Source organism: Lynx rufus, unplaced genomic scaffold (genome assembly GCF_022079265.1).
Source record: "Lynx rufus isolate CCGP_SWC_20201006 ecotype Redwood Valley unplaced genomic scaffold, mLynRuf1.p SCAF_1, whole genome shotgun sequence".
Classification (NCBI taxonomy): Eukaryota; Metazoa; Chordata; class Mammalia; order Carnivora; family Felidae; genus Lynx; species Lynx rufus.
Genome location: NW_025814823.1, coordinates 179870735 through 179883776, shown reverse-complemented (window position 1 = coordinate 179883776; position 13042 = coordinate 179870735). Strand labels below are relative to the sequence as shown.

Here is a 13042-nt window from a genome sequence, read left to right as displayed (position 1 = left end):
GTTGCTAAAAATTCCCCAGAGCTGCCTCCGTCGGCTCTCCTCTTGACAAAGCTGTTTTCCCCCCACACACAACTACACACAGTCACATTTGGCAAGAGGTGCTATCAGCCCCGCTCTGCTCGTGAAATGCTGTTTTGCAACGGGGCCTCTTTGTTCGTTAGCAACACAGACAAAGAAAACTGTAGTGCAGTCTTCTCAGAAGAAGATGTTTCTTGTTTTAAAGACGGCAAGAGAGCTTCCTGGCTGAATATGGCTTGAATCAGCATGCAGCTCCAGTCGGGAAAGAACGCAGAGGAGATTTAGGTCTTTGCAAAATTTCTAGAACATACAAGGAGGACACAGGGCATGAGGAAGCTTATGGGAAATGTTTCAGAAAGTATTAAAATGTATGAGTAAACAGAGTAAACAGAACAGACTGGTTACCATCTTGTGGTAAGAAGTAATTAGAAGGTGGGGGGCACTAGACTCATTAAAAACTCCCATGAAGTAGTTGGCCTTCCCATTTTGGATTCCCACTCCAGTCCTGGTTCCCCGCGTCCCTTCCCTTGCAGTTTTCCTATCTGAGGGCTTCCCTTTCTAGACTCTACACAAGCTTAGGTACTTGCTTGTACCTGGTGCTTAGGGTTTTGGGACGGCAATCCCAAGTCACCCATTTTGTGCCTCTCCCCTCTAGCTCCACATTATCCCTTTCATTTACTTATTTATTTTTGTACTAGATTTGGTCCCTCTTCTCTCTCCCTAGCTTCTCAGATTGGCAGAGGCCTCCTAAGGCTGAGAGATCTTTATTCAGGACTAATGCTGTGAGCAAGGCTGAAATGAAAGGAGGCAAGCTTCTCAGAAGGGAAGCTCCCACCACAAAGATGACATCCCCTCCCACGATTTTTCTGAGCCACTTCTCTGTCCAGGTGGGTCAGATCAGTGGGGAAGGGGCAGACCAGATGATCTCCAAACATGCCTCAAAAGCCTAAAAATCTCTTAGCTAAGGAAGGAAATGAGAGGGGGAGGGACAGAACCGAGTTCCATGGCAGAAATTCAGGACTTTCAAGCTGGCAGCAGATGGAAAGAAAACTGCCAACTTGTAGTAGGAGGAAAGGCGGTGCACACATTTCTTAGGGCTATTGCAAGCCACGGGTCTTCTATTCCACAGGACCAGGTAAAAGCTGCTTGAGAACCACCCTCCTATACACATACACATCACTGGTTTCCAGGCACAGGATGAGCTCTCCAACAAGAAACTGGGCCAAATCTAAGTTCTCAGACCCTTCCCTCCAAAGCTTAGTCTTGCTCATGGCCCACTGCACTCCCAGGAAAACTTGCCCAAAGAGCACATTTCAGTCCAAAGCCCCCTCTTTCATTTTCCCCTGAGAAAATTCCTACCTGCTTGTTAAACCTGAGAGAGAAGAATAAGTGAATTAACACCACAGGGGAACAACGTCCAGTGGTCTGGTTACAGCTGCAAGCGTCCGGGAAGGGAAGCTGGCCGCCCAGAGGAGGCCCTGTATCTCCTCATAGCCTCAAATGCTGCTGTGCTGTGTGTCAGTGTTTATGAAATGCTTCTCAAATAAGGTCAGTGTTCTACACAGAGTTAGGGCTCTAATAAAATGCAGAACTTGTGCTGTTTGCCAGCTAGCTGCAGAGGCATACTTGAATGCTTTCTCGGATACAATTGTTCTCAGATTAATATTTTCCCCATGAGTTTTTTTAATTCCACTTGTACTATTTTTTTTATGATGTGTGAGTTTTTCTGCATATTTGTACCCACTAAAAGGGATGAGTGAGACTCGCTTTCATCAGTGGTTCCTGAGGGCTTGGTGTCCCGCCTCCCTCATTTCCCCTGCCATCCTATGAATCTCCTCTCTGAACCTAGCATGGTGGCCTTTGCCTTGTCAGTCATTTTGTGGGAAGCAATGGCCCAGACTACATCATATTATTTTGAGCTGTCCTAGTTATGAGGACATTTTGCTTGCTTTATGCATCGCCATTCCTGGCACATAGTAGGCACTCAATAAATAGTTCCTTTAAATAACTTCATCCTTCATACAGCCCCTTATGGGGTTCTACTTTCTTGGAAACTGCCACTTATTCATTACTCTATTAGACAAAAAGTCCTCTAAGCTCCACCTGGTTGGGCTGCTGACTTGGCTAGTGGGGCGCTTTCTTTGCTTTTGTAAACAATGCACCTTAGTAAGTGAAAAGGAACCCCCAACAAGAGCGTGAAGGCATGGGTGACTTGGAACTCACTGCATTTCCTCTTCTGAAAATTCACACTGATCATCTTTCAAATACAGGATTTAGTGGTTAAAATCAGATATCGTGGGTGGACTCATTAAGGTATTCGCAGAGCACTAAATTTAGGAGGTATCTGCAGACATCTGATCTCATATAAACCTTGCATCAGCCCCAGGAGAGAAGGTTAGTCCTACCATTCTAAAGGCTACAGATGAGGCACCTAAGACTCAGAAAGATACTCCTACAAAGTCCCACAGTTAAAAGAAAAAGGGGAGGGGGATGGAAACCAGGATTCTGCCTGGGTCTTTTTACTCATTTTTTAAAATATTTATTTACTGGGGGGCGGGGAGAGCTCATGTACACGCAATTGGGGGGGGCAGAGAGAGAAAAAGACAGAGAATCCCATGCAGGCTTTGCACTGACCAACGCGGGGCTCGAACCAATGAAACTGACATCTGAAATCCAGGGTCAGGTGCTTAACCGACCGAGGTACCCAGGCACCCTCTTTTTACTCATTTTAAGTTATATCAAATTGGACTCCCTACTGGTTTCACATTAATACCAGTTAGAAACCCCATATATAAAACACTTCTCTATCTACATTCTAGGGCTGGGCAGAGATGCGGAGAAGAAAGAATATCAGCAAAGTACTAGATAGTCCAGAAACTTCTGCAACACATTTATGAACAGGACATCTCTTCAATGAAATCACCATTGCTGGGCTTTTCAATACAGAAAAACATGCTCTACCCTCTGTTTGGGTTGCAGATAACTTGGGAGCATGTTGCAAGCAATTTATCATTCACAGAGTCCAGCCCTGGAACATCTCTATATTTCATCTCTACATTTCATGCTAGACATCATAAAAGGCTTTTCAGGTGGCCATGAAGATGAAGTCTGAGGTTGTTTCCAGGACATAAGCACAAGTTGGAGTCTCGAGTCTCCAGTCTCCAAGGAAGGTCCAGGCCACAAAGATGCTCCTGCAATGCAATCTCAGGACCTGAGGCTTAGAGAATGAATGTCTGAATTCAGCGCCAAGGCTATGGAGAGCTACATGGAAGGCAGGGGAAGGTGAGGAGGCAAGAAGCCAAGCTGGAAGGGTCAAGGCAAGGACCAGGAGCAGCTCAAGCTCAAGGAGAGATGCAGAAAATACACAGGTCCATGGTTAAGCCCACACACAACTCAGGTCAGAAGAGGACCATGAACTCCACAGCCAGAGTCAAGGCATACACTAATAATTCTGGAGTGCAGGGGAGCAAGGAGTGGGTATGCCAGGTAGCAGACAGGAACTAGGGAGGCCGAAAAACTCAAGAGGGAGTCAAGGTGGGTGGTTAAATGTGCTGGCTGACTTTCAGGAACCACAATTCACAGTACTGCCAAAGTGCAGAATGAATCAGGGGTCGAGAACCCAGACCGGTGTTTCGGACAAGAGGAGTCTGAGGCCACACAAGCAGTGATAAGGTTGTAAAGAGTGAAGTCATCTTCACTCCAGCCAGGATGCATCTTATACTTGTCCTGTTCTATCAGGACCTGATCTCAGGGTGGGGGATCCCAGAGATCATGGCCGAGAGAAGGCAAGTGGTACCTCTAACTGGAGAGAAAGGCAGTCCCTACAAAAATTTAAACAGATCCTTGTGGGGGAAGAATACTGGTCAAGAAGCCTCATCAGGACCCTTCTTGGAGGGTTTATCCCCTAAAATCCAAAATAAAAATAATAATTAGCCACATAACCACGGTGATACTTTTCCTAAGACCTGACCATCTCTAAACACCCTTGTTAGATGAAACTTCCTCAAGTATAGCTCCTATCATTTTAACTTCATTTATTTACTTACTTACTTATGAGAGAGAGAGAGAGAGAGAGAGAGAGAGAGAACGCAGGGGAAGGGCAGAGAGAGAGGGAGACACAGAATCTGAAGCAAGCTCCAGGCTCTGGACGGTCAGCACAGAGCCCAACACAGGGCTTGAACCCACAGACTGCAAGATCATGACCTGAGCTGAAGTCGGACGCTTAACTGACTGAGACACCCAGATCCCCCCTTTGCTCCTATCATTTTAAAATGGGTGCAGGCTCTCTTTCGTTCCAGGTAACGATGAACTTCTGCAAATCTCTACCATGTTTCCATTAATACCTCCGGGAACACTATTCATCCTTCAAGCTCCAATTTGAATGCTGCCTATTTCCCCAAACTGGACATGACGGCCGTACCACCAGCGGTCCAGAACACAGCACTGCCATTCCTCTCGGGGGTGCCTTGCTTCAAACAGGTGCTCCCTGTTTCAACTGGGACTCACTTTTTCCCTCCTTCTTTCCTTCTTCTTACTTGAGAATTGGGTTTGGAAGACAAGAAAGGGGGCCGACTTCAAAGGCTTGCTGAAGACTGGCATGATCAGCGGGTGGGGCACGGAGCTGAGACCAGCCTGCGTGAATGAGCTCTGACTCTACTGCTCCAACCTGGGGAAGTCACTTTGCCTCTCTTAGTTTCCTTATTTGTAAAATGAGAACAGGATGAGCTTCTGCTTTGCATGACTGTTAGATTAAGTGAGAGCAAGTGTGTAAAGTGGGAGAGCTGTGCCAGGCACAAAGAGGGGCTCAATAAACAGCAGCTGGTGCGGTGGCAGTGATTGTCATTGTCATTATCATTATTATTGTTTAGCAATTTGGGGAAAGCATGTGCACCTCTATGCTTCATCCTCCAACACATTCATTCTCAGCACTACTCAAGCAAATGTGCTCTGTGCCAATGGGCACCCAAGATGCTAAAGGAAATCACTTTACAAGAGTGAGGCTTCTCAGCTGAGCTCTGCCACTGACAGAAGAGCCCCATTTCTCAGGCTACAATGCTTTACAGGAGAGAATCACACACACACACACACACACACACACACACACACACACATATATACACACGCCACATCCTATGCTGGTAGGGCTTCTGGCATCAGACTACTAGAACAAGGATGAAGCTAAAATCACAATGGAAAGTGCTATGAGAAACCAATAGTTTAGAAAATACTCAACAAACATAGGAATTAAGCATTAATAGGAAATCATTCCAGAGAAAATATGAACAACAGAACCCCAGGGAAAGAAGATGCTACAGGCCAATAAGACCTCAAAATTTCCCAGCCAGAAAGAACCGGACAATATATTTACATGATCCACATCCCGGCCATAGAAAGACTTCAAGAGAGCAGAGAAGACTGTGCTGATTATATTGACAACCTGGATAAAGATCCACAGGGCAAGCTCCTCACTGCAGAGGGAGTGGGGGGGAGGAGTCACAACACACTAGATGGGAGAATCAAAATAGAAAATGTTGCTGAAAAGCTGATGAAATTAAACTATTTGCCAAAATTTAATTAGGATAATGCAAAGTGTTGCGCTTAGACTCCAAAAAGCCAACTGCACAAATCTGGGATGGGGAAAATAGGATCAACAGCAGGGAAGGCTGGAAGACATGGGGGAGGCAGGGAATAGCCTGGTAGAAATGAGCCAACCTAGGGGTGTGCCTGTCTAAACTGAAAATGTTCCTTTAGGATGTCAACAGAAGTCAAGGTAGCAAGGCAGTGGAAGGACTCAATCAAACTAATACGAGCAAAGAACAGTGAAACGTATTTAGAGGAAGACAACTGGGAATGGGGAGGGGGCCTGTCTCAAAGTCTAACACATACAGAGCCGCTGAGGTAATTATAAAAATGTATGGAAGAGAGGAGAAGACTTAGATAAGTGGGTAGTGAGAAACACAACGGCAATAACATTTTTGAAATCCTACCATTTGGAAGAAGGATTATACTTGCTCTGTGTAACAACAGTCAGTGGGAGATAAGCTCAACCCCCAGGCAAAGAAAATTTTCAGGTTAAAACTGTTTTCTAAAATGGAATTAATTGCTTTAGAAAGAACTGAGTTCTTCACCACTAGATGTAACCAAGCAAAGGAGAATGGCCGCTCTCTCCAAAATTACGCTGGTGGAAGAGCAAGCTGCCTGTGAACTTGGACTAGAGGAGCCCTTTCAACCCTAACAATCTGTATTGTTTCAAATCAGGCTTTATCTGGAGCTCTGGAAGGACTATAGTTGGTAAGAATTATGATGATAACAATAACAGCCACACTTATAAAGGCTGCACTATGATCTAGGCAGTCTATGCTAGTAAATTCAGTACTCACAGCACCCTACGAAGGCAGGGGGGGTGCGGTATTTTTATTATTCCCATTCTACAAATGAGAAAACTGAGGTCACCCAGCTGGTAAATGGAGAAACCAGGAGCGGACCCTATCTGGCTCTAAAGTCTTTACCTTTACCTAAAGATCCTTACTTTTCTCACCTCCCTCTCCCCTCACTATTGAGGACTTTTAATCACACACTCTTGAGGAATTTTTCCCAGAGAATGGCGTATCAAATATAGTGCTGGCGACAGAACTATGAAGACCACAGTGAGTGGGAAGAAAGTACAGCCTTTGGCAGACCAGCAATAGCACTACTTACAAAACATAATCCAGGTCTGCAGAACGGAGAAGCAGAAGATTCCCACTGTGAGCTCTTCCTACCTGGGCAAGACTGATTTAAATTTAAGGCTGGAGAATGACAAATAATGAAGAGCTTTGAAAACTCAACACCATGCACCATAGCAGGGCACCCTTTGCATCTATCCTATCTGGAATTAGTTATGGTCCACAACAGCTTTCTGGGAAAGCCTCCCATGACTTGTTTTGTTTTGTTTCCTTTTCAACAGTTCTAAAAAGGGTTAAAACCACCTTACATAATGAGGGTGGAGCATACTAGTAAATACAGCTGTTTCAAGTAAAAGCAGTAACAGAGGCAGACATGGGAAGTCAGTAAAAGGTATTTAGGGAAAGACAGAAGGAATGAGCACTGAAAAAAAAAGTCAGGGCCAAAAATTCCCCATGAAAATCTAACCCCCCAAAATAAATAAATAAAATGCATTCCTTATTTAAATATACCACAAAGCAGCACGCCCATGGAAAAGATATAAACCACTTCAACTGTAATCCCCTTTTTATGGAACGGAGGCCAACCTGGGCTTAACTGGAGAGGAAGGGGGAGGGGGACCAGGCACGAGCGTGCTGGGCACAGCCTACGTGCTGGTGAAGACCTTGCCTCCATGGGGTACGTTTAGAGTGGGCATCTCAAGCTTTCCAACTGGATGGGGCCTGAGATGAAGCCATAGAAATAATGGCCATGGTCACTACCATTAATGGCTGATGGAGGCCTAAGTGCTAGGTACTGTGTTAAGCACTTCCTGTCCATTATTTCATTTGATTCCCCAAGAGGAACATTTACTATGCATACTTTCCAAGTAAGGAGAGGTAGCTGGAGAATCGAAGTGCCAAGCACTGTGCTGAGTGTATGATGTGATCTGTCTCGGGCCACATTCACAACATGCACACAGGGGGCCACAGTGATCGTCATCCCTGTAGTACAGCTGTGGAAATACAGTACAAAGGGAGTAAACAGACTGCAGCCCAGAGAAGTGGAGTAACCCACCCAGGGTGCAACAGCAAAGATGTAACAGAGCCAGAATTCAAACCAGAGCCTTCTGCCTCCAGAACCGACACCCTGAACTAATAGGCACAGGGTTCTGAAACCTTGCCACGGCCCATGTAGTCCACTTAGTCGGTGGAAAAGACTCCATGGCTCTCAGATCTACCATTCTCACTTTCCAGGGGAGGACGAACTCAGTGACAACAAACAGAACCGGAGAGAAACAAAATAACTGTTAAAATGCAAAAAAATGCAGAAATATACAAGACCCAGATGATCCGCAAAAGCAAAACTTAATAATGATCCTACAAATACATCAATTAATACAAGAAGAGCAGCAATCAAAAACCACAGAGAGCGCAGGATGATGCTGATGAGTTCCTGATTAGAAAGGCCTACAGTGTAAGTGTTCGGGATTTCTAGCTCTTCTCAGGGGCATGTGCACAGTAGGAGTTTTGCAAGGTTGCTAAGCAATGCCTGGCAACCAGACTCCAGAGTTGTGTCACTCATTAGGAGTCCTTGCTAACTCTAGTAAGGCAATAATTTTAGTTCATGAAAGCTAAATTTCAGGAACCCTTAATAACTCATGTAATAGGTTACTAGTAAGTTGCCCTTGGCCATACATAAAAAATGCAAAGCTCTAATTGCCCATCTTTCACGCGCAAGAACTAAAGAAAAACTTGTATTTTTGAGATGTATTCATTTAGTCAACACATACTGGTTGAAAAACTACTATGTGCCAGGCACTGTTCTAGGCACAGGGGAAGAGGCCCATACAAGGAAAACTATTAGGACTACACGAGAATTCTGCTTTCAGGAAAATAAGCCCCGAAAGGTAGAGCAATCTGTTCAGCTGCACAGTACACTGGAGGCAGGTGCACTTAACTGCTCGTGTCCAACCCACAGGTTCACCAGGAGACCACTGTGCTCAGAGAGGCCCCAGGATTCACCAAACTGCCCCTAGTCCTCTGGGCTGGCCCTGAGGCTAGGAATACCAGGATGCAGGGCCTGGCCACAGAGCATCTTGGAAAGCCTCCCACTTGACCTGGAGACCTCTGTGGTCAAGTGAGGGAAAGCCTGTGACACGGTGTTGGTTTTTATTGGACGCAACCACCGGCGAAGCTTGCCATCATCTGGAGTGATGGAGAAAATTAAGTTACCACATTCTCACGTTTCAGCCTTTCGCCCGTTTTCCTTCGCAAACAGGAAATGTTTATTTAAATACAGCAGTCTCCAGCATGTTCCGGAGCCAAGTGAAAAACCAAAGATGTCCACTCTTGCCCCACTCTGCTGTTTGGGCCACCACCTCGCTGTGGGTGAGAAGTAGGCCTCTGCCTGCCTTTAGGCAGCACAGAGAGAAGGGGCCCCTCGTGAGAGTTCATTTTCATCTGTCTCCTCTTCTTCCAGGCTGAGATTGTGGTTGGAGAAGAATTACATCTGTGGGCTCCTTTTGTACTCAGAGGGGTAAATGCGACATCTGTTTACTCTGTGCTCCATGGTAAATGTTTTGTTTCAGGCATCACCATTCACTTCCTCTCCTCTTGTCCTCTATCTTTGCTGCACGGATAATAAATTACACTGAATTCTCCCCTGCGTTTATTTAGCTTTCTTGTGGGTGTCACCTCCTCATTGAGGGAAAAAGATTGTTGGTAGTTTATAAACGACATAGAGTTTCTCTTTCTGTGCAATGTGCTGACATTATGGAGAAGAAGCTGGAACACAGACCCCCCCCCCAACTCTGATACCAGCTTAATTATGAACAATATAACAGACCCCATTTCAGGCCTGAAGCAAAGTCCAAATGGTGACCACATTATCCCCCGGCAGATTTTCCTTAAGGGGTAGCATGAGCAAATGAGGCCTCAGAACACAAAAACCCCCAGAAAACCAACCACACACACTCCTCAGGAAAGCCTCTCTGGGAGGTAAAGTAGCAGGAATGCAGAAGGCAGAAATGCTTCTTCTTTGTTATAAAACAGAACAGAAACATTTGAGATCAGAAAACTGGATTTTAGGAAGGTCCCGAGCATATGATGCTGATGCTGACAAAACATATGCCCCATGAAGAAATGAGTCCTGGAAAGTTTAGAAGACTCACTAAAGGAAGTTCCCTTTGCTCGGTCCTTTGCTTACATTCCTTAAGCTGAATTGCCAGTTTTCTTCTGTATATGCAATGATTTTATATACAGTTACTGGAATGCAGTAGGGGTTCAAGTAATGTTTGTTGAATGAATGAAGAGAGGGATGAATGAGAAATTCCTCCCTAAAGAAATCCTTTCCATAGCTTTGAAATGCCAAACATCACCCCCACACACACACACACACACACACTGGACCCGAGAGTTTGCAGAATTCAAATGTTACAGCTGGGCTGACCAAAAGAGGGTGAGAGGTGGTGAAGGACTGTTGGTCGGCTGCTCCTAGCCCCGCAGCACTCCTTGCCCAGCTTTCTTCTAAAGGCTGCCCCCTCTCCCAGGGAGGAAGGAGAACAGAATGAGGAGCTAGACTGGGTAGCCGCGTCACCCAATGCACCCCAGCCGAAGAGGCAACAGTGACCGGAGACTATTCCAAAGTACAGCCCACTCTGCCAAGGTCTGCGAATGACCGTGACTGCAGCAGGGCCCCATGTGAACGCCCAGGACTTAGTCTCCACCCAGTTTCTCCAGTTGTAGAGCAGATGGACAGCCCCAAGCTGCCTGGGTCTCTTGGGGAAGGTAGGTGGGTGGCATATTGGCTGCTGTGCTGTGCTTGCAGCTTTTGAAGACTTCCTCCATGACAGCAGGAGAAGGGCTCACTCCCCCTGGCTTCCCAACTATGCACCATGTTTTTTTACAATGGAGGAGAGGGAGTCTCAAAACTCCCAACAGGAGAGCTAATGGCAAAGCAAACTGAATGTTTGCAGGGTATACCTGAAACAGTAGCAAGAGCACCCTATTCGAAGACCCAAGCCCAGCCAGAACCCTCCCAAGACTGTCTGTTTACAGACTTTGGCCCACACTGACCCTTGTTCCAAAGATGGCTAGCACAGTGTTAGCTACCCCAAAATACCACTAAAACAAAATTGTAACTGGTATGGTAAACTATAATGTCTGAATTAAGCTGTGGAAACCTAGATCGTGGCCCCTTTATTGCCATTAACTTGTATTACCTTGGGCAAGTTGTTTCACATTTCTGAACCTTTTCTACATGTGTTAACGAAGGTTCAGCTCCAACCCTCTAGAATTTCATGACCACACAGAATAATCAATGCACTTGAAAAAAAGATGTTTTGAGCCACAGGAAAGCTCCAGGGAAAAGGTAGGTAGTACCTTTGAGATTCTGCCCAGGGACACATAGAGTTTGAGGAAGAGAGTGGGGTGACAGGACGTGATCAACAGGAATAACACACTCCAGGACAATCCACTTAGTCTCATGCCACTCTCTCTCTGCCAGCCTAAAGTCAAGAAGGCAGAACGGAATACCCACGCACCTACCCCTAAGACACGTGGGGAAGGGAGACACAAGGAGAGCAAGACGTGGAGAAGTCTATTACACTGGAGCAAACCCTCACCCACTTCTGGGCTGTGTTCCCAGGCCGGTTCCAACCCCCTCCACCATTTCTCCCTCCTTCCGTACTCCCCAACTGCGGGCTGGGAAGAGCCCACCCTCGGAGTCCAAGTTTTGAGTTTGGTCCGAGGATCAAAATGATAAATGTTTCCAAAACGTTGACATATGAAAAGTAAATATTTGGTTGCACAATTGGGGTTAAAACGAGGGTCAATCCACCCCACTCTCCAAACGCCTCTCCTCTCGCTGCCAAACCCTGGATCCGAGGCTGAGTGCGGTTTGTAAGATTATAGCGCTCGGTCTCATTTAAAGGGCTGTCAGCATTTCCATTCTCCGGCCCGTTTGGGGAGGCATTTATAACCGAGCCATAAAAAATTCACCCGGGCTGCAACTTGGCATCTCTGAGACTGCACTCCAGGCAGGGCGGGTTTTGCAAGCACCCACTCTGAATTCGTTTGGTTCCTCAGAAGTTAGACCTTCACACACACACCCAACTTCGCTCGCAAGGGCAGCCGGAAAGTGGCCCATTCTGATCTCCAAGCTGGTCACAGTCTCGGCCCTCTCCCCTCTCTGTGCCCTGACGCCCCATCACCCTTCAGCTTTCTCCTTCGCCTCCCTTCTTTCATGAGCGCAGACCCCATGCTCTCACCCTAAGACCTCGCTGGCTGCAGTGTTGTCTACTCCCTTCGCTTCCTGCCAGCGTTCTGCTGGAAGCTGTCACCGGGCCCTACGTCTGGAGCCTTCACCCCTAGAGAAGCACTGCTCTTTGCCCATCCCGATGGGCTTCAAGACCTCTCTCTAGACGTGCCCAACGCCAGAGACCCCAACTCAGAGAAGGAAAGATCCGACCCAGGAGAGGGTGACAGCAGAGACTGCATCCAGTGCGGCCAAAGGGAAAGGAAAGATCTGGTGCCTGGGGCCCCACTATGGACCCAGGTGGGTGGCCCGGGTTGGGCGGGGCGGAGGTACTCACAGGCGCTCGGCGTTGCGGGGTATGCCCCGGGGAACCGCCCGGAGGCCCAGCCCGTGGCAGTCCACGCTGGCGGCGGAGCAGGTACACTTGGTGGGGCAGGCGGCGGCTGGGGGCCCGCTCAGGACGCTCGCCAGCGCAAAGGCCAGCGCCAGGCGGGCGCGCACGGCGGCGCCGGCCCCTGTCCGCCCGGTGGCCATGGTGTGCAGGGGCCCGCGCCTGGAGGAGGCTGCCTCGGCGGGGCAAGACGCGTGGAGCCTGGGGAAGCGCGCGCGGAGCCCGAGCGGCCTGGGGAGCCGGCGGCGGAGTTGGCGCGGAGGAGGAGCGAGCTCGGCGCTCAGGCGCACGGGGCGCGGGCGGAGCGGGGCGCGCCGGGCGGCGGCGGCGGCGGCAGCAGCAGCAGCTCCATCCGCGGGGCCGGCGCTGCCCCGCTGCGCATCGCTCGGAGTGCCCAGGTGCCGAGCGCCTCCTGGCCCCGGTGGCCCGCAGCCCAGTGCGTGGGCCGGGTCGGGGACCTGAGGACGAGCGCACTGGGGCACGGCGCCTGGGGAGGTCCGGCTTGAGTCTGAGCTCGGGAGCGCGGCGGCGGCGGCTGGGGCACGGGGCAGCCGGGTGAGCTGGCCGGCGCTCGCTCTCTCCATTCACTGAGCAGGGCAGACACCGGAGACGCGGGGCCCACCCCTCCCGCCCCCCCAAAACCGCCAGCTCCGCCTCCCATTGGCTGAGCCGCGCGTCATGTCGACTAAGTTGGGAACTTTGCTGGAGCAACTGAGAGCGTGGAGGGGAGGAGGC

At 48.5% G+C, this 13042-nt stretch overlaps 1 protein-coding gene across 2 annotated transcripts in view; it reads right to left on the bottom strand.

Annotated features, from left to right (window-relative positions):
- Positions 1 to 12450, bottom strand: part of SLIT3 (slit guidance ligand 3) — a 593232-nt gene extending 580782 nt beyond the window's left edge. For both annotated transcript variants that reach the window (XM_047091292.1, XM_047091299.1), the window contains exon 1: positions 12254 to 12450. In XM_047091292.1, the coding sequence (XP_046947248.1) occupies positions 12254 to 12450 (197 nt within the window). The remainder of the gene's footprint in view (positions 1 to 12253) is intronic.
- Between the last annotated feature and the right edge of the window lie 592 nt (positions 12451 to 13042).